Source organism: Amblyomma mixtum, chromosome 2 (genome assembly GCF_055824585.1).
Source record: "Amblyomma mixtum isolate Tamu chromosome 2, ASM5582458v1, whole genome shotgun sequence".
In the NCBI taxonomy this organism is placed as follows: Eukaryota; Metazoa; Arthropoda; class Arachnida; order Ixodida; family Ixodidae; genus Amblyomma; species Amblyomma mixtum.
The window spans coordinates 253955935-253983700 of NC_143013.1; the positions used below are offsets into that span (position 1 = coordinate 253955935).

General features: G+C 47.5%; 1 protein-coding gene across 3 annotated transcripts in view; it reads right to left on the reverse strand.

Annotated features, from left to right (window-relative positions):
* Positions 1-26759, reverse strand: part of Tao (Serine/threonine-protein kinase Tao) — a 38799-nt gene extending 12040 nt beyond the window's left edge. The window contains exons 1-11 of one of the 3 annotated variants that reach the window (XM_089573544.1): positions 26440-26759; positions 24606-24647; positions 19073-19350; positions 16783-16854; positions 16595-16696; positions 16404-16449; positions 14024-14173; positions 11703-11855; positions 10523-10616; positions 1827-1908; positions 1531-1707 (exon numbers count right to left, since the gene is read on the reverse strand). In XM_089573544.1, coding sequence (XP_089429670.1) covers positions 1531-1707; positions 1827-1908; positions 10523-10616; positions 11703-11855; positions 14024-14173; positions 16404-16449; positions 16595-16696; positions 16783-16854; positions 19073-19204 — 1008 coding nt within the window. In that variant the 5' untranslated portion in view covers positions 19205-19350; positions 24606-24647; positions 26440-26759. The remainder of the gene's footprint in view (positions 1-1530; positions 1708-1826; positions 1909-10522; positions 10617-11702; positions 11856-14023; positions 14174-16403; positions 16450-16594; positions 16697-16782; positions 16855-19072; positions 19351-24605; positions 24648-26439) is intronic. The other 2 variants (XM_089573546.1, XM_089573545.1) reach the window with 2 other exon arrangements.
* Positions 26760-27766: the final 1007 nt, after the last annotated feature.

A 27766-nucleotide genomic window follows, 5' to 3' on the forward strand; every position in this document is an offset into this window, starting at 1 on the left:
GTTCGGTTGTGCAAGCCTCGTTTTCAGTATGTTCGCCTTATGTGCCATGGGCGTTGGGGCGGGGACGCCGTCTACTGCCTCTCAAAAGCCAGCGTCTTGTTCGCGCTGAGCGCGTGCTTCCGTTGGCGTGACCGATGGGTGGAAGCATGGACGACACTCGCAAAGAAAAAAAAAACTTTTTCGCTCGTAATTTGTAGCGCCGGTCCGAAGTCATAAGCCTTCATGGGCGTTGGCTGGGACCGCGCTGACAGTGCTTATCCGTATTTTCGAATTAACAGGGCTCGAATTAACGAGTATTTAGATGAGAGTTCCGGAGGTTGCGCGGAAAAGAGGGTAGGCAGCCGCCAGCGCGGTCGCCAACCCCTCCCTACCCTCCGGTGCCCCCGGCCACCGCGCCGGTGATGGTGCCATTTAAGTTTTACCCACTTTTCCAAGGTTTTATCTAGTTCCATCTTCTGTCTCCGTTTCGTATGCAGCTAACTATGCGGAGGAGGTGCTTTTTTTTTTTTTTTGGCCACATGCTGTGTGCCAAGCCGCCCAGACGCGGTGGCGCGTAGTTCGAATTATCCGTAACGGAACCGACTCGCTTTCGAATTAACGGGCTTTTTTATACACAGATCTCTATGAAGCTTGGCCGGACCAAGTAGTGTAGTTCGAATTATCCGAAAATTCGAATTATCGAGTTTTGAATTAACGAGCTTTCACTGTATACATGAAGTGAGATGAAAAGTGATGGTATGAAAAAGCTCATGTAATCCTATTTAAAAACACACGACAATCTTTTTCTTATGCCATTCTTTCTGCTGCACAGCTGTAGTCCAGTATATTAGCAGGTGCAACTCGTCTTTCTGTCCGCTGCACGCAACGCGCACTCGGCGCTAATATAGGGCCATGTCAGAACTCTGCACCATAAAAACCCATGCTGCAATGTCAAGTCAGTTTAAATTTCAGCTTCCATCTATTGAGCAAGCGTTAACTCGGCTGGCAGGCGTACACTGCGACTACGTGGCTTTTTTGTCCACCGGAGGCAACACACGGCACGTGACGTGACGCCAAGGTCTGGCCAAGTGAGACTGCTGCAATTGCTGCAGTGTGCAGACTGGCACGACGCAGCCCTGCCTTCCCTACCCACACTTTCTTTCCAGGATCTTTGAGCAAAGCCGCGAGGAAGCTCTCTTGAGGGTCATGTTAACTGGAAAGGAAGCGCGCTAATTTTTTCCTCTAGCTTTCCCCGAAAGTTCCTCGCTGACTTATGAGTACGGTTGAGCGGAGTCACCATAGGTCCCAATAGTTATGAAAGTCCGTCTTACCCGAAGGACACGCGAAACAAATCAAATGTTCTCATGTTGTTCACCTAATCCGAGAAGTCATCATAACCAAGTTAATCTCAATGAAAGTAAACTGTGGTAATGGTGGCATAAGGCAAGCCAAAAGAGAAGCAAAGACTCAGTGGACAACAAAGAGATGATGATGCATCAGCAGCACTCTAATGATCAACGTAAACTTTATAGGTCCAAATAGTTAGCTTACCGTCGAGTCATCCTCAACCTCCACAACATTAGCCTCGTTGTTCTCTTGCGAATCAGCCATGAGAATTTTTTGCAATCTGAGGGCGTTGCGGTTGTCCAGCTCTCGGACTGCCACCTTTGTCCGATGGATTAGGTCCACTATCACCTTGCCTGAGCGTGGTCGTGTCATGAATGGATGCTGGAAACACAAAAGCAAGGCAGCACATTACCACACTTACAAACACTGCTTCAGTCAAGACAGTAAGTGGTACGGACAATGAATGGCGGCCCAAAAATACCAGAAGCATTCTGTCATACCTGTAATAAGTTCATGGCTGTTGGCCTATCTGCAGGGTTTTTCTGCAGGCAGGAATTAACAAAATGCCTGAAGACGTCCGACCTGCAGAATGAGCATGAAGAAGTTGTCAGACAAAATGAGAGAGCACAGCTAGTAAGTACAGCAATTAAACCATAGCAACGCCAACCTAGCCCTTGGTTATCTTCACTGTAACTTGTCCTCAGCTCCTACCTCGCTGAAACTTCTACTCTATAACTACTACAGTGCAAACCATTAGGATCCTTGCAATGATAATCTAAACAGAGCCCTTGAACCATACCACAAACGAAGTCGGAATGCCACTGCTATCTGTGTGATGTGCGTGAAGCACTGATGAGTTCGATTATTTATTTATTTATTTATTTATTTTGTAAAGAGGAAGACGCTTAGCAGATGGAGCAACAGAACCGATGCGCGGGGCGAGGCGAGAAGACGACGATCGGCAGCTGAGGCAGCAGAACCGACGCGCGGCGCGTGGTGGGAGCATCAACTGTTCTGCGACCGGACCTGTCCTGGCCCGCTCTAACCGGCCTTCACAATCAGTCATCTCTTGCCAATAAAGGCCGTTACATCTTGGTGGAGGTTGCGGAATCCCGCCCTGGAGCTACGTAACCGGACTATCACTACCCCTATGCCTGCCAACGCCAACCAGCCAGCCAGCTCCTCACCGGCACCCGTCGCTTGCCATGGTGCGCTCCGCCAGCGCGACCCTGCCGTCTTCAGCGGCACGGACGATCACGACGTGGAAGACTGGTTGTCCTCTTACGACAGGGTGAGCGCACATAACCGATGGGACGACACTATGAAACTCATCAATGTAATCTTCTACCTAACCGGCGTTGCCCACCTTTGGTACCAGAACCACGAATCGGACTTTACCACCTGGACCGCATTTAAAACCAGCTTCTCCGACATCTTCGGCCGTCCTGCAGTACGCAAACTTCGCGCCGAGCAGCGTCTTCGCGTTCGCGCACAGCAGAGTGGTGAATCATACACCAGCTACATAGAAGATGTCGTCAATCTCTGCAAGCGCGTCAATGCGTCCATGGCGGAGGCCGATAAAGTTAAACACATTCTCAAAGGAATCGAAGATGACGCTTTCAATATGCTTGTGGGCAAGAACGTTACATCTGTCACCGAAATCTTCGACCACTGCCAAAGCTACGATGAGCTCCGCCGACAGCGCGTTTTCACTCGGCAGCCCTATGCACAGACAGACACAGTAACTAGCCTGAGCATGACGACAGAGGACAGCTCGCTACTGCTCCAGATCAAGCAGTTTGTCCGTGAGGAGGTTGCGCGGCAGCTGTCGCTTCTTCCTGCTGTTCCGAGTCCTTCTAACCTAACTCCGACACTTCAGCACGTGATCCGGGAGCAAGTGTCCGAAGCCCTGCCACCGGTTTCCTCCCAGCCTCCTGTCGCTGCGCCACTTACCTATGCCGAAGCAGTCAGGCGTCCCCGCCGAGACGCGTTAGTTTCGTACCAGCATCCACCGCAGTCGACACCATTTCGTCCTGCCCGGCCACCACCGCAACGTTTCCGTCCATGGCGGACGCCGAACAACCTACCCATCTGTTATGCCTGCGGCATTCCTGGCCACGTGATGCGTCACTGCCGCCGCCATGTTTTGTCCCCTGCTGCCGATACCGACCCTCGCGGTTACGCCTACGCCCCTCCCCAGCATTTTCATCGCACTTCGCCTTCTGAGACCACTGGTTCCTCCGATCACGGCCCCTCTATTCGCCGCCGCTCTCCATCTCCGCGTCGCCGCTCGGTTTCCCCGATGCGCAGTCGTCCCTCTTCCCCTTCGGAAAACTAGTGCCCGCAGTTCCGGAGGCAAGAACTGCGTGCTCGTCACCAAGCTCAAGACCTCGACTTTCTCCGGCCAATTTGATCACCGTTTCTGTGGAGGGCACCGATGCTTTTGCGCTTGTTGACACCGGTGCTGCTGTATCTGTACTCAGTGCAAAATTATGCCGCCAGTTACGAAAAGTGATGACTCCGCTATCTGGTTTTATGCTTCGCGCTGCTAATTCGCAAATTATCGCGCCTTTGGGGGCCTGTACAGCCCGAGTTGCTATTCAGGACGTTGTGTACATTGTTGAATTCATCGTCTTCGCATCGCCGTCTCACGACGTCATCTTAGGCTGGGACTTTCTCTCCCAACATGAAGCTGTCATCGACTGCACTCGTTCCGAAGTCACCCTTCTTCCCTTCGGCGACGCCTCTGTGAACACTTCCATTAATCCGTGCTCCAAGTTGACTGTGGCTGATGACGTCGTGATCCCGCCATGCTCTGCTGTCCTCGTGTCTGTTCATTGCGACGCTGCATCCAACGGCCCTGTCATCTTCATCCCGTCCGACTCCTTCGCTTCTCGTCACTGTCTACCCCTGCCATTCGCCGTGCTTACCGTCTCAGCCGGCTGCAGCGCCATGCCCCTGACGAATCCATTCATGTGCCCCTCTACTCTTCTTCGCGGTGAATGCCTGGGACGTGTCCAGCCTTTCGCCTCCGTCGTCGCCTGGGACCCTTATGAGGATGACTCCTGCCGCATGCAAGTGTCTTCACTTACTTCTTCCCCACCGTCTCCTGATTCCGCTCCCGAAGCCGTCTTTGCGCGCTCAATCGACTCGAATCTTTCGCCACCGGAGAAGACCCAGCTTGCGGCCCTGCTCGATAAGTTTCGGTCATCGTTTGACTTCTCTCACCACCGTTTGGGCCGCACCTCAGCTGTTACCCATCGGATCGACACTGGTGCCCACTCGCCGTTGCGCCAACGCCCATATCGCGTCTCGTCCACCGAACGCCAGGTTATCGACGCCCAGGTAAATGACATGCTGCAGCGTGGCGTCATACAGCCATCGCACAGTCCTTGGGCTTCCCCCGTCGTCCTTGTCACCAAGAAAGATGGCTCTATACGCTTTTGCGTTGACTACTGGCGCCTGAACAAAATCACCCGCAAAGACGTCTATCCGCTGCCTCGCATTGATGACGCACTTGACTGCTTGCAGGGAGCTGAATTCTTTTCTTCTTTAGATCTACGTTCGGGTTATTGGCAAGTCCCGATGGCCGACGCTGACCGCTCTAAGACAGCCTTTGTGACGCCTGACGGGCTGTATGAATTCAACGTCATGCCCTTCGGACTCTGCAATGCCCCTGCCACTTTTGAGCGGATGATAGACACAATACTGCGCGGCCTGAAATGGAAAACATGCTTATGTTACTTGGACGACATCGTTGTTTTCTCCCCCGATTTCCAGACACACCTCGTTCGCCTCGAGCAAGTTTTGGAATGCCTCGCGACTGCCGGGCTTCAACTCAATTTAAAGAAATGTCGCTTCGCCGCTCGCCAGCTGACTATTTTGGGCCACGTCGTGTCGAAACAGGGTGTCCTTCCTGACCCAGCAAAGCTTCGTGCTGTCTCTGAGTTCCCAAAGCCCTCTACAATGAAGGAACTTCGCAGTTTTATCGGCTTATGTTCTTACTTCCGACGCTTTATCCGAAATTTCGCTTCTATCATCGCGCCTCTGACTGCCCTTCTTCGTGGCAGTAGCGACCTATCAAGCTGGAGTCCTGCCTGTGACGAAGCGTTCATCACGTTGCGCCGTCTACTTACCTCTCCGCCCATACTGCGCCACTTTGACCCTGCTTCTCCAACTGAAATCCACACAGATGCTAGTGGCGTTGGTATCGGTGCTGTTCTTGCTCAACGCAAACCGGGGTATGCGGAGTATGTTGTTGCATACGCGAGCCGCACCCTGACGAAGGCAGAGCAAAACTACTCAGTCACCGAAAAAGAGTGCTTGGCGATCGTTTGGGCGATCGGCAAATTTCGGCCTTACGTATACGGCCGGCCTTTCGAGGTCGTCACGGACCACCATGCCCTATGTTGGCTGTCCTCCCTAAAAGACCCAAATGGCCGCCTCGCCCGATGGGCCTTACGCCTTCAAGCGTACGATATTCGTGTCATCTATCGCTCTGGCAGGAAGCATAACGACGCCGACGCTTTGTCTCGTTCCCCTCTAGCCAATGAAAGTGCCTCTCCTCCCGCCATCGACTGCGCCTCCTTGTCGTTGGACGATATGCTCAACGAGCAGTCTAAGGACCCTTGGATCACTTCTCTTGTACGCTATCTTTCAGACCGTTCTGCCGTGTCGGTACCGCGCGCAATCCGCCGTCAGGCTGCCCACTTCACTATTCATGATGGGATTTTGTACCGCCGAAATTATCTCTCTGATGGCCGCAAGTGGCTCCTAGTGATCCCTGGACATTTACGCTCAGAAATATGCGCAGCCTTTCATAGCGACCCGCAAGCTGGTCACGGCGGTGCTTTCAAGACCTACAACCGGCTTCGCCTCCGCTATTACTGGCGCGGAATGTATAACTACGTTCGAAAATTCGTCCGGTCCTGCCCCGATTGCCAGCGCCGCAAGCCGGGTCATCACCATTCGACCGGCGCTATGCAGCCTTTGCCTTGCCCATCCAGGCCATTTGAAAGAGTTGGCATTGACCTGTATGGCCCACTTCCCTACACTGCTGCAGGAAACCGCTGGGTCATCGTCGCTGTAGACCACCTGACCCGGTACGCCGAAACAGCTGCCCTCCCAGCTGCTACGGCGCGGGATGTTGCAGCCTTCCTTTTGCACCATTTCATCCTTCGGCACGGAGCCCCGCGTGAACTGTTGAGCGACCGTGGGCGGGTGTTTCTGTCAGACGTCGTTTCATCTCTTCTGCAGCAATGCAACATTACTCGCCGCACCACTACTGCCTATCATCCCCAGACGAACGGCTTGACAGAACGTTTCAATCGAACATTAGGTGACATGTTGTCAATGTACGTGGCGGCAGACCATTCTAACTGGGACGTCATCCTCCCCTTCGTCACATATGCCTACAACACCGCTACGCAGAGCACTACTGGTTTCTCACCATTCTTCCTTCTATACGGCCGTGAACCATCCTCGCCGCTCGACACTATTCTTCCGTACCATCCTGATTCGTCGGAAACCACAACCGTATCTGAAGCCTCCCGACACGCTGAAGAGTGCCGCCAGCTCGCCCGGTCATTCACGTCCGACGACCAAGGGCACCAAAAATACCGCTTCGACTACTCCCATGGCACAGACACTTTTCAGCCGCAATCTCTTGTTTGGCTCCGTGTGCCTTCTGCTGCACCAGGTCTCTCTACCAAATTGCTGCCCAACTACCACAGACCCTACCGTGTCCTTGAGCGCACTTCTCCCGTCAATTACGTCGTTGAGCCCGTGACGCCATCATCCGATCTCCGACGACGTGGGCGTGAGACCGTCCACATTTCGCGTTTGAAGCCATACTACGACCCCTGCGTCCTGTTGACCCCCTAAATCGCCAGGATGGCTCTTTTTCCCCCGGGGCCAAATGTAAAGAGGAAGACGCTTAGCAGACGGAGCAACAGAACCGATGCGCGGGGCGAGGCGAGAAGACGACGATCGGCAGCTGAGGCAGCAGAACCGACGCGCGGCGCGTGGTGGGAGCATCAACTGTTCTGCGACCGGACCTGTCCTGGCCCGCTCTAACCGGCCTTCACAATCAGTCATCTCTTGCCAATAAAGGCCGTTACAATTTATTTATTTATTGAAAGTACCTACAGCGCCCATGAGGCATTATTGTAGCGGGGATATTACTACATACAATAACACATGCAAAGAAGATATTGGAAAACATGTCAGCAAGGCTAACACAACATACTAAAAGACGACTAAATGAGTTCACAAGTAATTAAAGATGCACTGAAGAGGAATCTGAACTCGTCTTTTTGCCGCGGGAACTCGATCTACAGGTTCCTAGCATTCTTAGAAACTGCGACTTATTGCCCTGTGTGGCCAATTTCCCTAATTAAATCGAATTAACGTCCGGCTCCCGCCTTTTTTTTAAATTCTCCATCGTACATCGACCGCCCATCGTTGGGCGGAGTCGACCAACGCGTGGAGTGCCCTTCAGCCAGCTCTGTGGAGGCTTCGCTTTCGCTTCATTTTGTTTTTTACGTTTCCATGAATAAATAGTTTCATTCGCAGATAATATAACCGCAAAATAAGCCCGCAGAAATAAAAATACGTGCGGACTATTTGCTTCTACGGACTACTACGTATTACTTCGCCAATGGCAGAGCGGCAAGACGCCACGGGACTGGGTGAAAGGCACTCCATGCGTTGGTCGACTCCGCCCACCGTAGGAGGGAGAATTAAAAAAAAATAAGGCAGGAGCAGGACATTAATTCAATTTAATTAGGGAAATCGGCCACACAGGGCAATAAATCGAAGTTTCTAAGAATGCTCGGAACGTGTAGATTGAGTTCCCGCAGCAAAAAGACGAGTTCAGATTCCTCTTCAGTGCATTTTTAAGGGTTGTGCTAGTGAACAAAAAATCTGCAGTGGAGATTTCTGGTCCAAATGGTAGTTGTTGCGTAACCAAAACAACATTCTTGTGAAACAGAAATGAGCAGAAAGTAGTTATTTTAATTAAAGGTGCACTGAAGAGGAATGTGAACTTGTTTTTTTGCCGCGGGAACTCGATCTACACGTTCTGAGCATTCTTAGATACTTTGAATTATTGCCCTGTGCGGCCGATTTCCCTAATTTAAAACGGATTAACGTCTGGCTCCTGCCTTTTTTTTTTTTTAAATTCCTCGTAGATGGTGGGAGGAATCAACCAACGCATGGAGTGCCTTTCAGGCAGTCGCGTGGCGACTTTGCTTTCGCTTTTATTTTGTTTTTTATGTTTCCGTGAATAAATATATCTAGTCAGAGACTACATAGCTGCAAATTACCGTATTTATTCGAATCTAGGCCGATAGTTTTTTCAAAAAAACGAGATTTAGAACTCTTATGTTGGCTTAGATTCGAGGATTTCGTTTCGAGGTTTCATATTCGTAAAATACGAATAAATGTAGCACGCAGGTGGCGCCCCCACAAAACGCCAACGAAAGACAGCACTGTAGCCGTTGCTATCCGTAGCCGTTACTATCCGTAGCCGATACTGATCAAAGCAGACATGAGCACTGGCTGCCATTTTGGCCTTGTTCTGTTCTCGTGCGGTGGCGTGAGCACATTCGCAGCAGTGAAGTTTTCGTGCGTGGTTTTTATCACCAACACCATGGCACCAAACAGGCGGTGCCATTATAGTGCCGCCTTCAAGCGGAAAGTTATACTCGCTGCAGAGCAGTCGTCAACTCTTCAAGCCGGGCGGGACTTCGGCGGCTGATCCCGGGCTGGCGTTGCATATGTCTCCTCGCCCAAACGCCAGCCCGGGATCAGCCTGAGCGGGTTCCTGGCAATAAATGTCGCTTGCGTGCTGTACCTCTTGTTCGCAGTGGTTTTTTTGGCCGGCCTACAATCGAGGTAAGTTTTTTTTTTTTCTGCGGCCTTCAACTTTCGGGTCTCGGCTTAGAATCGTGGCCGGCCTAGATTCGAGTAAATACGGTAGGCCCACGGAAATAAAAATACGCATGGACTCTTTGCTTTCCCTGATGATTAGGTATCACTCCGCCGATGCCAGAGTGGCAAGCCACCAGGGGACTGGTTGAAAGGTTGGTTGACGCCTCCCACTGTCTGCGGGGAATTAAAAAAAGAAAAGGTGGGAGCCGGGACGTTTCATCGAATTTAAATAGGGAAATTGGCAGCACCGCGCAATAATTCAAAGTTTCTAACAACGTTCGAAACGTGCAGATCGAGTTTCCGCGGCAAAAATACGAGTTCAGATTCCTCTTCAGTGCACCTATGACATTTCTCAAACCGTCGCACCTAGCGGCTGGCTGTGAAAGCTCTCACAATACAGGATGTGACGTCAGCCTTATCCATCGCAGGCTATCGCCAGCATGAACTAAACTGATCACATTTGGTATGCTTTTTTCTTTTGTTGTAAAGCTAATTTCGCTCAGCGTCCTCACATCCATGCTTCAAGATTCTCTTCCTGCATCTTGTGGTTGCGTACTGATTCGGTCACAATTAACCGGCAATCTCCATCGCATACAGCAATGGCAAACCAAAAAAGTAACATTTCACCGAGACTGTACCGGTAGCACCTGCCAGAGGAACGAGCAGGTGGGGATTCCTGAACTGCTCACTGCCAAGCCAGCTTGCTCACGGCGCTGCTGAAGGTAGGCGTGACATCATGCCCACCAGCTCGTGGGCAGGCGTCCTCTCACAAAATGCCCAAAATACAGCCATCCGCTCAAAAAACACTGGAATGAAGACTGTGTACTCGGGCAATTGTACCTTACGAATGAAAATCTAGCGTTCTTTCAGTATTTCCAGATTTTTGTTCAGCATCCCTTTAACGAAAGTTTGTGCGCTCATCATAAGTCGTGAGACACTGCATTACCACTCGAACTTGGGTGTTCAGATTTTTGTTCAGTATCCCTTTAATGAAAGTTTGTGCGCTCATCGTAAGTCGTGAGACACCGCATTACCACTCGAACTTGGGTGTTCCCGGTATCTGCCATGGCACCCCAGGTCAAATTAGCCGAGCCGGTGCAACCTGACGAGCCGGATTAACCCGAGGAATTTACATTACAAAATTACGGAACCACAGAAATCCTGCGAATTATCCGGGATTTCAAACTAAACGAGTTTGAATTATCGAAGTTTTACTGTTCTTCACCAACTCTGTCCTGTCCAAAGAGGGCTTCCAGACACTCACCATTCCCCTGCGCCGAGTGTGGGTGAGTCATTCTGGGCAATATGGTACAAGGCACTCATGGCATTCATGTTGAAATATGGAGGCTTCCTTTCACCTGCACAGTGGGGACAAGCAGGGACAGTAGTGTCAGGCACAACTACACTCACGACAGCAGGGACACCAAAGGTCGCCGACTCATTCCAAACAGCTGGCTCCAGTTCAGAAGGACAGCACGCAGCAAAACAATTCCCACACTGGTGTATCATATTATCTATACTTTACTGTGCACACTGGTTCAATTCGGTGTGGTGCATCATATTATCTATACTTTACTGTGCACACTGGTTCAATTCGGTGTGGTGCATCATATTATCTATACTTTACTATGCACACTGGTTCAATGACGAAAACCATGAGGTATGATGTGCAGCATATGCAGTGCCACCTGGTTTACAGCAACACTGGGACTTTTTTTTTTTTCTTGGAGACTGGGAAGGGGGAATGAAGGAAGCATGAATGCCTCAAGCAGTGCCAAAAGCACACAAGGACACCAACGCCACCCACCACGAGTGAAAAACAAGCACAGCCCTAAAGAGTTTTTGCACAGTAAGCACGAACATGTCAAGGCTACATTTGTCCACCAACATCGTACGCCTCAAATTTGAACACCCACGACGCCAGCATAAAGTCTGTGGGGATGCACTCCTTTTGGTTACGGCACAGCCAGTACATACAACCCATTCACTAAAAGTTGCCGTAGCCTCAAGATGCTTTTATTAGCTTGGCACTTGAACGTTTAAATATTCACAGTAGTTACATGACGCATGCTGCATACATTGCAACCTACTGGTTCTGCAGCCTCCACATTCTTCAAAACGAACCTTAAACAATGCACAGCCAAAATTTTGTTCGAAATCAGTGGCTTTATCTCTCTTCCTTGTGTTGAAACATGCTGGAAGCTTAAGCAGCGTGCCCGGTAAAAAAAATGCATTATGCCACTGGCATTCGATCAGACATAAATCACCATGCTGTGGCCGCTTTCATTTCTTTTTTTTACAATGCACTCTTCAGCAGACTTTTCTTCTCAACTACAAAACGTGAAAGCACTATTCACCGGTTCTCACAACTTTTAGTATAAATAAACTGCCCATCCTATCGTGGGCTTGCCAGTAGCAATTAAGAGGTTTCAGTGGTAACATACTCAGTTCAATGCAGGTGATCCCTAGAGACCAGACGTCCACCTTCCCATCGTACTGGCCTTCGTCCATGGCCAAAATGACCTCGGGCGCCATCCAGTACGGGGTGCCCACAAAAGAGTTGGCCGGGCAGATCATGGATGCTGACCCAAAGTCCGCTGCAACAAAACAAGCTCAAGTTGATTGTTTCCTGGACTTCAACCACAGAGAAATGTGAACAATGCAAAGACAACACTGAGATGCACAGAACCAAAGGCTAGTAATGGACCAAATTACCGTAAAAGCCGGAATATAGGTTGGACTGGAATATATATAGGTCGACCCCCCAACTAAGCAATCCTAAAAATGAAAAAAGATCTTTTTCAAAGGCAAAAGTACCAAGTCACACCCTTACCTTGAAACAAATGCGACTCAACCAGTTGCACAATGGTGACAGTATTTATTTTTATTTAGATGCTGCTCGTATGTACACCCGGCCGATTCTTTAACACTATCGCGCGACCATTCACCTGCGTGCTTGTCAGTGCCTTATTAACGGCACTGAGCGGCGAAACAAACGAGATGCACACATGTGTACACATGGGCATACTCTCGCTTCTTTCGCCGCTCCGTGCCGTGATAAGGTGCCGTGATAAATACGTGAGACGATGGTTGCACAATAGTGTTAAAAGATTGGCCAGGTGTACAGTACAGAGAAGGGCATGAAGTGTGCAAGCGTTACTCTGAGTTATCAGAGTCGTCCCAACTCGAGCCAGATGACGATTGCTTCTCGCTGGCTACGTCCCATAGAGCATCATCCTCTGTGCCATCTAGCGCATTGCTTATGCTGTATTTTTTAAAAGACTTGCGCACCATCTCTGCGGGGAGAGATTTCCACACCGACGACGCACCCGGCCAAAAACCAAAATAACTTTGTGACAACAGAAACGCAAAATGGCGGTGCCACAACGTCCCCACACCGCGCTGCTGCTGATGGCGATGGTGATGTAGGCTGCTGACTTCAGCCGCCCATTGTTGCAAGACTTCCGCAGTTTTTCCGCCAATGACCGGTATATATGACGAGAGTCGACTTTTCGCCATATTTTTTTAGAAAAACTCCGGCCTATATTCCGATTTTTACGGTAGTAATAATTACTTCATGGAAAGTTACGCAAAGGGTAAACAACAGGGGCAACATAGACAGGACGAAGGCATATAGTGGGTCAGGGAACAAATGTGAGTTAATGATATCCTAGCTGTGAAATCAAGAAGTGATGAAATTTGGCAGACTGGCTTAGAACAGCGTCGAACAATAAGGTATGAAGTTTCACAATGACAGCTTCAGCAGTTTCCCTTTTATCATTGTTTATATGTTGTCCCCATGTTGCTTGCTTGTGGAAAGCCTAGCATGACAAAAAACAAGCTACAGGTCTGTAAATTCTTTTAATATTTACTAAGAAGTGTGGTGTAAATCAAGACTCTCTTAATTTTTTTTTTAAGATTTCTCTGCTCTTTTTCATAAAGGACACAATATGCACCTTCTTTTATGTTTAGAATGTATCACGCTCTAATTACCATGTAATAAAAACATGCGGGCCTAAATGGTAAATCTGAGACTGTCTTGACACAGACCACATTTCAGTGATCACAACGAAACAAACGTGGTAAAAATCCATGCACCCATTACTGTGTGACGCTTTCCACGAACAAGGTATTAAGTTCAAAACAAACTTTTGAGAAAACAAGCCTGAAAGTTCCAAGCTAGCACACACTGTCTATGTGTAGATGCCGACAAATATATTTATTTGGAGCGCTTAAAGTTTATTTTTGGGTGAAATATTTCAATACAACATAGAAACAGTGTTGGAGATGCCAAAAAGTGTACTTTTCAAAAATAAACTTTTTTCGCGATTTTTGCGATCTGATCCCCACATCCCCCCTTAACGTCCCAAAGCAGCTTAGGCTACGAGAGACGCCGTAGTGGAGGGCTCCGGAAATTTCGACCACCTGGGGTTCTTTAATGTGTACTGACATCGCACAGCACACGGGCCTCTAGAATCTTGCCTTCATCGAAATTCGGCCGCCGCGGCCGGGATCGAACCCTCGTCTTTCGGGTCAGCAGCCGAGCGCCATAACCACTGAGCCACCGCGGCGGGGCCAGTGGTCAGTATGAGGTGGCCGCAGCTGGCACAGGATATTAATCGAAAATCAATGGGAGAGGCTTTTTGCCAGCAGTGGACGTAGTTAGGCCGCTGCCGACAGCGATGACTCTCAAATTAAAACCCAGTAACCAGGCAGCCCCAACACATAAAGCAAGGAGAGCAGCTTCGGAGGCTGGCTCCCTCACCCAGCTTGACCGTGCCGTTCTCGGTGAGCAGGATGTTGCCAGCCTTGACATCCCGGTGAATGCGGCCCAACGAGTGCAGGTACTCCAGGCCTTGCAGGGCGTCCTTGCATATCGCAGAGATCTCCTCCTCCCGAAGGGGTTTCTTGTGAACTGGACAAGGCGGGAGCAGGTCAGCACAGGCCTGGTGGCAACAGACCCACTTCCAAAGCACTCCTTCAAGTTAAAGTTTTACAAACAACCCAAGCTTTTCACGTTTCGAAGGAGTGAGAAAAACCAACAAACACATGACAACGCGGAGCTGGCATTCGTATCCGTGCTACCTCACTCGTGAATGTTAATGAGGCATGCAACAGTACACAGCACACACTTAAGTGCGTGGGTTGACTGAAGCTTGCCATATTTTCTTATGTATAAATCACGTTTTTTTCTCCTGGACTTTTTTGTCGGTACAACTTGGCAAAAAATGACGCGTCACCGCGTGCCATCTTTTGTCGTGCCCAGTGGCTATGCTTGAAAAGAAAATCAATATGTACAAGATAAAAAAATGAGTTATTAGAGTTTTGAGCACAGATCGATCTACGTTCTGTTACCGTGAAACACTTCCATGGAGATCCAGCTGCACCTGCGCAATGGCAGGTGCGCTCCTCGGGGACAATCTGTCTGTGCATGCAAAGATAGCTCCCCGTTGAAGCGGATCACAGTAGCGGAATGCGAATCATGCGATGCTACAAATGCCTTCTTTTGTAAATTCTAACCTATGGGTAGAATCACAATCTCGCCACATACAGTCCAGCCAGTCCAGCCATTTCCTAGGAAGTTTCAATTTCGGTATTTGATACATATGGCTTCTTTGCACGCATTGTGCGCTCTTGCTCACCATGAACAGGTACCGTCTTATATGTGTTTTTGTTTCTTTGTTGTTGTTTTTTCAGAGAATTCCCGTTTATGGAGGGGGGGGGGGGGGGGGGTGCCACTTATACACAAAAACGACCTAGAGACCAGAAAAATATGCTATTTTTTCTTGTTTTTTCACTAAAGTTAGGAGTTGTAGCCTGTTTGGTTTGGTTCTATGGGGTTCAACATACCAGAGCAGGTAGAGTGGTAGAGGGCTCTGGATAATTTTGACCACCTGGGGTTCTTCGCATGCACTGATATCACACAGTATATGGGCTCTAGTCAAATTCGAAAAAATTCTCCTGAAATACTTCGGTCCACAGATTATAACAGAATATTTATGGCAAAGTATACAAGCACAGATAATGCGACCACTCAGCGTACATTCCACAGCCCAAGTGGGTAACATCCTCACTAGCCACCAGGTGAACACAAAGTTTTTAGTTACAACACTGATGCAGTCCGTGCTAGAGAAAGTTTCCGATAAAGGTTGTTTTCCACATCCCATCCCTATAGGGGATATTCAAAATTCCGCAAGCGCATTTTCCCACATAACTATGTTGCCCCAAACAAGATGGCTGGTTTGGTTTGGTTTGGTTTATTGGGGTTTAACGTCCCGAAGCAACTCAGGCTATGAGGGACGCCGTAGTGAAGGGCAAGATGGCCGACTTCGCTATAAAGTAACTACGTGGGCTACAGGACAGGCGCTAAAAGGTGTGGATAGAATGTAAGAAACGTATTTTGGAAGAATCAAACAAAAAACCAGTCTTTCTTGCTTTGTTTCAGCTGGAAACGCATGGTCAGCCATCTTGTTTGGGACAAATTGTTATGCGGGAAAGCGCACTTGCGGAATTTTGAATATCCCCTATTGCCCTCGCGAACTCAGTATGCAGAACTGTGCATTCATGCCACAATTTTCTCACTTAATTAAACTATGCAAGCCTTTGTTTTTTTCTGTTTGTTTCAACTGAAAATTAGCCACCTGACAGATGTCACTTCCTCACTGTGCGAATGCCCTTCTGCTGTTTGATTAATGCCTCTTAACTTGGTACCCACCTAAACATGGACCTAACCACTGCTCCACTGCCAAGAAACACAACCCGGTGTAAGAAAAGAATTCTTTCCAATTGGTCATACGGGCACTGAACATGAAGAAACCAAGCAGGGGCCCTGGAATGTCACTTAGGCAGAGTTACACTAATGGCTCACAACAGCTGTTGCCCAGCCAACTCTTCTACTAGAAAAGTACAAACCACTGAGGAAAAGGAACCCGTAAGTACCCACACAGAGTTAACTTCTCCCCTTTTAGCACCCACCAAGCATAGAGATGCTGCTCAGTAGTAACTCAGCACAGTTTCTGTTGTTCCGATTAGCAATTCCATCTTGCTGAAAGAACAGGTTGCAGGGCACGGGCTCCCCGAATTTCTAAACACCTTTCCTAGGAAAACCGAGAGAGAGGCAGAACAACACGTCACGGAACACAAACCTTCAATGATGTCTGATGCGGACCCGAGACAGTACTCCATGACAAGCTGCGAGAGAGCCAAAAGGAAAGACGGTGCTCAGCTCCCTAGCATTGGGCAACAATTGACCAAGCAACAGTTGCTCGTTCTCTAAACAAAATCCATGCAAATAGACAGGCGACGACACTAACAGGAGAGCCGTGGCAGCACTTACCCATGCGGTGTGTTCTTTTAAATAACAGCCCTTGTAGTCTATTGTGTTCTTGTGCTTTAACTGGCGCAGGAACTTCACTTCTTTGACGATGTCTTGCCATTTCTAAAAAAAAAAAAAAAAGGCATTCACAACTACAGCAGAGACAACACAGAGAGCCCAGACGACTGAAATCAGTTAGCGTGTCTTACCTCTGTCGACTGCTTGCCCGTAAACGACATCTTTTTGATGGCCACGACTTCCTTGCTCGTGACGTTCCGGGCCTGCAGCACAAAAGGAGGCAGAGTACATAAGGTTTATGGTTTAGGGGGGTTTAACGTCCCAAACCAACTCGGGCTATGAGGGTCGCTGTAGTGAAGGGCTCCGAATATTTCGACCACCTGAGGTTCTTTAACGTGCACTGACACTGCACAGCACATGGGCCTCTAGAATTTCGCCTCCATCGAAATTCGACCGTCACGGCCAGATTAGAACCCGCGTCTTTCGGGTCAGCAGCTGAGCGCCGTAACCATTCAGCCACCACGGCCAAATCAGTCTTCACTAAAATGGCAGAGGGCGTACTTCCAACATACTGTTCTAAGGAACAGCCTTTACTGTGTTGGCATAAAAAAGCAGCCTCTTTGCAATATGAGAGATGTTAAATTCAACTAAATCACTGCTAAGGGCAGAATGTTCTCGGGAAAAGTGCAAGTACGAATACGCGGGTATCCATTTTAGGATTACCAACAAGTCAAACTATTTTATGATCCCATTTGCTTTCTGCAAGTCCAAGCTCAACTGCATAGAGACGTCTCATTTCTCTTTTTTAAAGGGGGAGACCTATTTTCCTCATCTTTAGTCCAGTCATAATAAATTGTACCACCTTGCTCAGTTTCAACAATGAAATTACCTTTCTCATAAACTCGTCGGTTCCCAAGATAATTTTAATTAGTTATTCATTAGTACCTCGGTGCAAAACGAACTGCTCAATAAAAAATTAATCCATGGCTACATAGTATGGTGAGTAAAGAGTGCAATAATCAAAACCATTTTTCCATTTTACCCTCATTAGTAATTTCACAGCACTTGGAATATCAATGTTCAAGGTGTGAAAGTAATGCATCGATAAACTTTGTGAAATTATAAAATTTTTGAAGCGCGATTGAACAAATCTGCTTCGATTATTGCACACACTATGACTTCAGCTTCCCTTAGCAAACAATATGACATCTCTATCTGTCCTAGATGTACAGATATTGATTGACAAACAGACAGCCAGACGTCCAAAATTTTCATGTCATTAAATTGTCTGCTTCTGCATAAATTTAGCCCGCACGATGATCTGAATTTAAAGAAGCAGTGAAGACGAATCTGAACTCCACATTTTTGCCGCGGGAACTCGATCTACACGTTCCGAGCATTCATAGAAACCGTGACTTATTGCCCTGTGTGGCCGATTTCCCTAATTAAATCGAATTAACGTCCGGCTCCCGCCTTTATTTTTTTTAATTCTCCCTGTACGGTGGGCGGAGTCGACCAACGCGTCGAGTGCCTTTCAGCCAGCTCCGTGGAGGCTTTGCTTTTGCTTTATTTTGTTTTTTAGGTTTCCGTGAATAAATAGTTTCATTTGCAGATAATATAGCCGCAAAATAAGCCCGCAGAAATAAAAATATGCGTGGACTATTTGCTACTACAGATTACTACGTATTACTCCGCCGATGGCAGAGCGGCAAGCCGCCACGGGAATGGGTGAAAGGCACTCCACGCGTTCAAATTCAAATTCAAATTTTATTTTGCCACCATGGTACAGATGATGGCGGGGACCCGTAGTAAAAGCTGCCGTTTGACAGCTTGACAAGGCCACGGGCCCCCACTTTGACAGCAATGCAGTGGTTTGTTGTTTTTTTTTCACACACACGAAAAAAAAAGAAAATACAGGAAATACAGATAACAAAGGAAAAAATACATATAGCAGAGCTGTTATCAGGTTACAGTAGTCAGCATAAAATCAACAGCATTGTCCTGGCTGGAAAGAAAAACTTACAATGATGGTGAAAGAAAGAAGAATTAGGTAAACAAATCACAGAAAAAAAGGTTAGGTGTAGGTGTTGGTCGACTCCGCCCACCGTACGGGAGAATTAAAAAAAAAAGCGGGGGCCGGACGTTAATTTGATTTAATTAGAGAAATCGGCCACACCGGGCAATAAGTCGAAGTTTCTAAGAATGCTGGGAACGTGTAGATCGAGTTCCCGCTGCAAAAAGACGAGTTCAGATTCCTCTTCACTGCACCTTTAATAGTATGGTCAAAATGTTGATTTCTTGAGGGAAAAAACTGAAACAGTTGGAGAATAATAGATGTACATTCCACAAATGTCATTTTTTGAAAATCGATTTTTTGGTCATTTTTTGGTAGACCAGTGTCCCACTACCTCATAGAAACGAGCAAGAACTGCCTGTCCCCACACTGGCAAAAGAAATGGCGCTCATGCCCCAGTGACTCACGTAGTAGACAGCCCCGAAACTGCCATGGCCAATCTCCCGCAGGTCAACGAAGATCTTGTCCGGGTCATCCTTGTCAAACAGCTCGGCCAGCTCGGGGTCCTTGAGGTTCCCGAGGCGCGAGAAGGATGGCATGCTGGGTCCTCTCTCTCTCTTCCGAGCGGGAGGGGAGGGGGGAAGGGGGCCAGCAATGCCCACTACCGGGGCTGCAGTCCCCCAGGTGGGCCCCCTACAGGCCGACACTCACAGCCCGTCCTACCCATAGGACTCCTGTGACTCCCCTGCACAAGCAAGAGCAAGCAGGCACACCTCTGATGATACAGTCAGATGCATTGTTTGGTTTGGTTTGGTTTATGGGGTTTAACGTCCCAAAGCGACTCAGGATATGAGGGACCTCGTAGTGAAGGGCTCCGGACAATTTCGACCACCTGGGGTTCCTTAATGTGCACTGACATCGCACAGTACACGGGCCTCAAGAATTTCTCCTCCAAAGAAATTCAACCGTCGCGGCCGGGTTCGAACCCGCGTCTTTCGGGTCAGCAGCCGAGCACCATAACCACTGAGCCACCGCGGCGTGAAACACAGCATTACCTATCTGCGACTGCTGTCACATGGCCAAGTTTTTCAAGGGTGGCTAAGGACGGTGTACAAAGACAAAGGACAAAGCAAGGACAAGGTCTAGAGTTGCATCCTAACTGTCTGTTGTCTATGTGTGCTATTCCTTTTAGAGTCGTGTTTATTTGACTCGATGTTTCGATCAGGAGACCGATCTTCTTCAAGGAGATCGGTCTCCCGATCAAAACGTCGAGTCAAATAAATATTTTAGTCATAAGGGTGCAGTGGTTCAGCTACTGAACCATCCCATAGCTGTCCAAACTCATAACCAACGTTGGATCTGTTTGTTGCAACCAGCTTATTTACTGGTGGAGGCATTTAGCAGCAGATGACAATGCCTGTACAACAATGGGGCTCCTCTACAACACCAGAAGCTAAAAAAGCCTTGGCTAGAAAGAGCAAAAGAGAAGTTTTAGGAACAGGAGCAGTGTAAACACTCACTCAATACAGGCACATACAACCAGCAAACATCAAGCATGCTACTGGGAGCATTACATGGTTGGTTGGTTTATGGGGTTTAACGTCCCAAAGCGACTCTGGCTATGAGAGACGCCGTAGTGGAGGGCTCCGGAAATTTCGACCACCTGGGGTTCTTTAACGTGCACTGACATCGCACAGTACACGGGCCTCTAGAATTTCTCCTCCACAGAAATCCAACCGCTGCGGCCGGGATCGAACCCACGTCTTTCGGGTCAGCAGCTGAACGCCATAACCACTGAGCCACCGCGACGGCCGCATTGCATAGTGTTTTATCCAGATGACAATCCATATACAACCCACAGGACGAAGAAGCAGTACGCTACATGTGCCCCATTAGTCAACCCCAGAAAAAAATAGGAATGTCTGAAATATGCCAGACATAGTTCAAAATTTCAGATATCGGTGCAATTTCAGTTTTCTGTGTCCGCAGGCACCTTCCCCACATTACAAATGTGAAAACAGAAGATACACAGACTTTCAAACACTATGTGTGAGATCACTTCAAATGTGCAGCACCCCGCAAAATAGACATCGACAGTCCTTCAGTAGCACTTCGCAGTCATGAAACTTCGCCTAACTCTATGGGAGAGCTTGGCACACAACTGACACCAGTGCTGCCGCACGACGCTGGCATCAGTTGAAGAGCATGCTTTGGCAAGCAGCCAAGTGGGAGGCTGCTTAACTGGCCTAACTGCACAGAAAGCAAATTTCGCGGTGTGGACGCATCTGAATATGTGTGTTTTTGTGAACAAGCGAGTTCTGTCCATCAGCTATGCCTTCTCCCTGTTGTGTGAAAGGCTGCGTCTCCGACTACAAGAGTGACAGCGAAAAAGTGACACGTCTGATACTAAACTGCGAGAAGTGGAGACGTGTCATCCCCCGAAAAGAAGTTGTTGGCTTCACTTTCGATTCGCTAAATGTGTATTTTTGCAAGAAACATTGCGCATCCCATAAACACTGTTCTGGAGGGATAGTGAATGGAGATGCTGTGTCACTGTAACGTGAGCTGCCCAAGCTGAAGCCTGACGCTGTTCCTAGAATATCTGAAGAACACCCACGACACTTAACTAAGCCCAAACCATGTTCTCGGCCATCAACAAAGCAACGCCGTACCGCGTCAGATGCTTGTGCAGCACCGAACACTTCCGGTATGAGTAAGTAATGTTATCGATACGTAATGTGACTACCACAAACTTCGCTCACATTCAGCAAAAGAACACCAACATGGCTTGAGCACTTTCCATACTCAAAACCGAAACTGGTCGTGATACATGGCAAAATAATCGTTTACTACACACTGCATCAATGAGCTTCATATGAAGATTATCAAGCCAATTTCCAGACAATAAAGTAGAAGCAATGGGACTGGTTAAGATTTCATGTCAATACTTCATGTCAGTACACCAATCCATATAGATCTCTTTTGAAAACTTTCATTTTGAATCATAGTTCATTACAATAAAATTCAAAGATGCAGCGCTTTATCATTTACAGTAACAGTATTTATTTTAATCACCATGCCGCCGCTTGCGTTAAGGAAAATTTCAGTGGTGATGGGTCTTGCTACAAATGAATTTTACTACAGTAACAGTAACAAAACAAACTACTGAACACAGCAAAAATAGCCTGAATTAACTGTTTAAGTGCCATTAAAGGCCAAGTCATCACAAAATGAAAAATTTTGCAACCTAAGCTGAATTCGAACGAAAACATCTTCGACGGAGGTCTTAATCATGACAATATTACTGACACTTCAAATCTTCCCTTTTATTTATGCAGTAAGACTAAAGCATGCCAAGCTTAGCAATTCAAATCTATTTCCTTGACTCGTAGTGAAGCCATTACACGCGATTTGATTAATGGCATGATGGGTGAGCTTCTAATGTTCTCTCATGCCTGCACCACAACACATACTGGCCCATATATCGCAAGAGCACATCACTGGAAGGTTCTGCTATAAATGACCTTAAAGAGCACTGAGGCCTGACACTTCATTAATCTCACCAAACAGCCGCTCCTGCTAAAATTTTCTGCAATGAAGATTAATACAGAAAGTGGCACACTTCTCACTGTCCTGCTAATTCAAAGGATTTCGACAAAGGAAGGATCTCTTTGAGAATACAAAGCAGAGTTCATGGGCTCTGCAGACAAGCGTCTCTGGCATTCAAAGTACATAAGCATAAATGCCTCGGCTAAGTACGTGTACAGTGCACCACACAACATGCAAAACTGAACCATAAAGCTAATTGCTGCCAACGTACAACCATGACTTTCCTCAACATCATGACACACACTACGACACCAGAAAGATCACATCTACAGCTGGTGCACCACAACACGACATGGTAAGAATTAGGTGGGCAGTGAGTGAAAAGCACTAACATCACACCATGAGGGTGAAAAGAATACATGGTTAAAATGTTGAGAGGAATTGGCGCAAGCAGTAACTGCGAGGCCGGAAGCAGCTGTCATGCTGGGCACTATAACACTCCAGCCAATCTTCAGCTGAATGTGAGCAGCAGCTGAAGAAAGAAATAAATTTCTGCCACTAACCCATGCTCATGTCTACACCCATGAAACAATTCAGACAGAAATTCATTAAGGAAAATACTCATGCAATATTCCCTCACTTTCACGGTACAACAGAACTGTTAAGATCCCCTTAAATTGCACGCAACAATGTGGCTACCAAGACCCTTTTACCACAAAACTGCTTAAAAAACCAGTGATTAAGTTCTCGCAGACATTTGAAGGAGTCGACATTCAAAGCTAGAAGCATCGACATGCCTGGAATGACCCATTATAAAACTTCTAACGCCCAAGCTTCACCATGAGTGTCAAGCAGCAACGAGTGACCTGGAGCACTTGAACACATTCTTCTGTGGCTCTCGTAGTGCAAAGTGAGAGGCACTGCACAGCTGGTGCACTGTTTCAGTTTTCTTGGCCATATCACTTGGTTTGGTCTACGGTATAATCCACGGGTTTAACCACCCAAAGCAACTCTGGCTATGAGGGACACCACAGTCGAGGGCTCCGGATAATTTTAACCACCCAGGGTTCTTTAACATGTACTGACATCGCACAGTACACGGGCCTCTAGCATTCTGCCTCCATCAAAATGCGACAGCAGCGGCCAGGACTGAGAACATGTCTTTAGGGACAGCAGTAGAGCACTGTTACCACTGAGCCACCGTGGCAGCGTCACTTGGTTTGTACGGTTATGTTGTCTGAGCGAGGCGCACCCACAAACAGCGCTAAGTGTGGTATGGTACATGGGTTCAACATCCTAAACGTGCTCATGGGTTATGGTCTCCCACCCTGAACATGAAAAAGGGCAGAGCTGATATGGGGCAGCAAACCTGCCCTCACAATATTTTGGCTGCACTGAGTGCTTGACTCCTGCATTAGCGTGCTATACTCACACTTGAGAGAGAGGCAACCGTGATGCCGATTCCAGTGAATCAAGTAGTTAAAGTCAGCTCAGCTTCAATTAGCATGTTGCTCTTTCGAAAAAAAAAAAATAGACTGAGAGAAGTTATATCAACGGCTGCAAACTGTATTAACATTTTTCACTGTGATGCAAGCTGAATAAACTTCTAGAACAAAAAGGCAAAATAAAAAGAATGGGGAAACAAGCTGGACATCATTATGACTTGACTACACAAAGAGAAATAACAAGCAGAAATTCATGCTCCTTCTGAAATTGTGCTCTCCTGCATGTTTTTCATAATTCCAGGCACCATTCACCTGCATTACCCCTCACAAGAATCCACCACAAAGAACATTCTGTGCAGATACAGAGAAGCATCGACCCTGACCTCTAGGCTTTTAAAAAAGTTTGCAGCATATGTTTTTCACCTATACATGGGTTTCACATGATGTCATGGGCACCATGACAAGAGGCCAAGGCACAATTTCTGCAGTCCAGTTCGGGACAGATGACGAAAAACAGTTAAAAATTGTACAAGCTTCTGGCGTACATCTGATCTCAAAAATAGTGACAGCTATGATGTCGGCGCAAATCATGTACACAAAATGCATTTCTCTCCACACAGCCCGAACTTGAAGGGTGCTTTGCTCGTGTTTCTCACTCCACTTAACACAAGACTTTACTTTATGCTGGCAGCAGGCAACCTGTCTGTTTTCAGCCTTTCAACAGTGCCATTTAAGACCCGAGAACGTGACTATGACCAAATCGAGGCAAGAATCCCACCAGTGACACCACTGCACTTGTATTAGAGATTTAACAAAATAATGGTACAGTGATGACCACACCTATGCCAGTCAGTGACTATTTCGACAAGAATGCTCCACATAAAGAACCGATCCCCCATCAAGCAACCTCTGCAATCTGTGCCTTTCAAACTAAAACCAAGTCTGATGCATGTTCTGGGTACTAGAACAACACCACACACTAAAGTTTGGAATGTATAATACTCACTCTACATCTCTCAGCATATTTTTCAACCAGAAGAATGTAAAACTGAAACATAAGAAAAAGTAAAATATGTGATCAGTACACTGACCTATGCAAGGGAGAAGTCCAATAGTGCTCATAAAAGCTCTAAACCGGGATGCCAGTCGCACTAAGCTAAACAAACCATCAACACCGAAAGCAAAACTTCAAATGAATTCCCACACAACGGACAAGCCTTTCCAACTTGGGGTCATTAGACAGCTACAATAGCTCATGTGATACAAACAAAAAGCTATGCAGCTCATTGGTGTGCCTCAGTTCCAGTGGTATATGCTGCGTGGAGGCTAGAACATATCAAACAAATGAGATAACAAACAGCCTTTGTCTTATTCTACAAAACAGATTAAGAGCTATGGATGCTATGTTAAATCAGAAAATGGTTTGATAAGGAAAAAAAATGGGTGTGTAAGCAACATAAATCAATGGAATACTTTGTAGCATTGCAACTTGCATCTGCTGACTGCTCAGACAAGTTTCCTTGAAAACTACTGTTTATTCTTTTCACCTGAACTTGTTTTCATAACATAAGATCTCTACGACAAGTAGTCTACACACTTTCTGCATAATACAATGGATCAACGATCACAGTATAAGGGCTGTCAAAGGATTCCGCTTTGATAAAGTTAAATAAACGAACACATTCGGAGACTTAACTAGACTCAGCCTCATTCAATTCAGGAAAATTCACGAAAAACGATGTAGTACGTAGCCACACCAGGCTACGCGCGATGCAAATTACGGTGACTCACTTCACTCGGCAGCCTTCCTCAGAAAAGAACCGTTTTCAGACACCTTCCCGAGTCACGGTACCGATCAACGTCGCTGCGCTAACAGAAACTGCTATGAACGCTATAAACCGATTCACGTGCGATGCTGCTGCTGCTGCTGTTGTGCCGACGATCGGTCTAACGACCGCAGGAATGCGAACGCTCGTCTATTGCCGGGGACATTCCCACGCAGCATGGGACAGCAGCGAAAGTTCTACGCGTTGTTTTCGTGCAAGCATCACACAAAACGAACAAAGACGGAAGGGAGACGCGCCTGCGTCACAGACGAAGCACCTTTGACAGGTTCACGGCTGAAACGATGGTTGCCGAGCTGGCGTCTTTTCGCGTTTCCAGCGACGCTCCGTAACGAGCGACTCAATAGGAATCTCCGAAACGTCAAACGAAGAGCCCGAAAGACCGCGCGAAGTCGCCTGGTAACGATCCTGTTCTGCAAACTCACAGGTGGATTCGTTGAAAGACACTCCCTGCAATCCGAGAGACTTCTATGAACGAGACGAACCGCGGCAGGCAATACGACCCAGACGTCACTGCTCGGGCTTCAATAATGACTCAAACGCACGTCCAGAACAACAAACGATGCGTGCACGATCACGGACGAGCTGAGTGCCTCTTGACGTTTCGGTTCGGCACACCACAGTACCGGCGCCTCTAACGTCGGCACGTTTGACACGGCAGGCGGTTCCGAATGAATCATGGCTAAAAAACGAAATTATTGGGAGATTTCGACAGACGCATTACTTCCGATCGAGGCGCCTTTCACATCCAAGGAGCAGCGTTCAAGCCTGCGAAAGGACATCCAAGCAATGGGATGGCCAGAGACGATTTTCAAACGAAGTAAGAATGCGATGCGGTCTGTGTGCTGCATAACCTCGCGAATAAAATGTAGCCGATGCCCGCCCCAGTACATTTAAGCCTAGACAGTGCATTGAACCGCACAGAAGTCATCGCGAAGCGGCCTGAAGCTTCAATGACTAGCGTTTCCGACGAATATGTACGTGGATCATACTCACAATTGCTTGGCGTTGATTTCTTGTGAAAAGGAGCCGTTCTTGTCCAGTTTATTCGCCGCGAAAGACGCCCTTCCGACCCAACACAGATCAAAAATGGCGTACTGTTGACATGCGCACTTCGACACTTCAGAGGAAAAGCTAGAAGCGGCTTCAGGTCGAAGGAGGAGGCACAAAATTTCGAACAAGAAGTCTTTCAAGTTTTCTTGGTCACAAATTGTCTTTACGCTCTTTCTGTCAGGGTGAAAACTTGGATAAAAAGAAAACAGTCAAGCTGCGCCGAGCTGAAGACATATGTAAAATTCCATTGGCTGAAGCTTGAAAGAAATTGGCGATCGGCGAGACTAAACTATTTGGCTAATTTAGCCATCGTGCGCGGAGAATTCTTCATGGTATGCATAAAAAAGGGACGTATAAACTCCGTTCTTTTGACAAAGAATGTAATACAACGGCTTGCATTCGCTCATATGCCTGTTTTACAATTAAAAATAAACAAAACATGATATTAACTCAAGATGTTATCTCAGATGTTTTACTTTTCTTAATTACGCTGTATGTCTGATTCTTAGGCAATAATATTGGTCATATGTGTTGGAAAGGACCACTTCGACAATTTAGTTTCTGTTGAGGGCGCTGCCGCTCCAAGCGATACATGTTCCCTGCCTGAGCGCGAGATTTTGAATTTACGAGATGGCATACACTCACTTTCTTAGATATTTACTCACAAAGCGAACTTGTAAACAGCGACTGGAGCCCAAATATGTATGATTATGTGTTAGAAAGGCCATAATGTGCCAGTCTGATGAGCTGTGCAGGGTCCTCGGCCAATAGAGGCCAACGTCGGAAAAATCTGTCCGTCCTTCTCGGTTGGCAGTTAGAAAAGCGGAGAGAGAGTAATCCCTTCTCCATTTTCAAAGAAAGTAGGGAGAGAAAGTGAGCGAGGGCACACGAAGAGAGAATGGTTGATCGTCCATACTTTCTTTTTTTTCTAGAATGGCAGCTTGGCTGATTGTTTGAGCATTTCAATGTGAATCGCGAGTGTTTTACTCTTACCTTGTCTTCGTTCCCCTGCCGTTCACCCTGAGTCGCTCTTTTTTTCTCAACATAAACCGCTGAAGGATTGAAAAGGTGCGCTATGAGATAATAGTGTCACGTGAACGTAGCAGAGAAGCGGCGGCAGGTCAACAAACACTGATCTATCGTTCCGTGTTCAGCGCAGAGCAGGCACAATGGGGAGACCGCCAGACCAGATCTACGTAGGTAGAAGTTTAATTGAGGTACGCGACTACTTATATGGGTGAAAGAAACATCAAGCTTGCACGATCGCCAT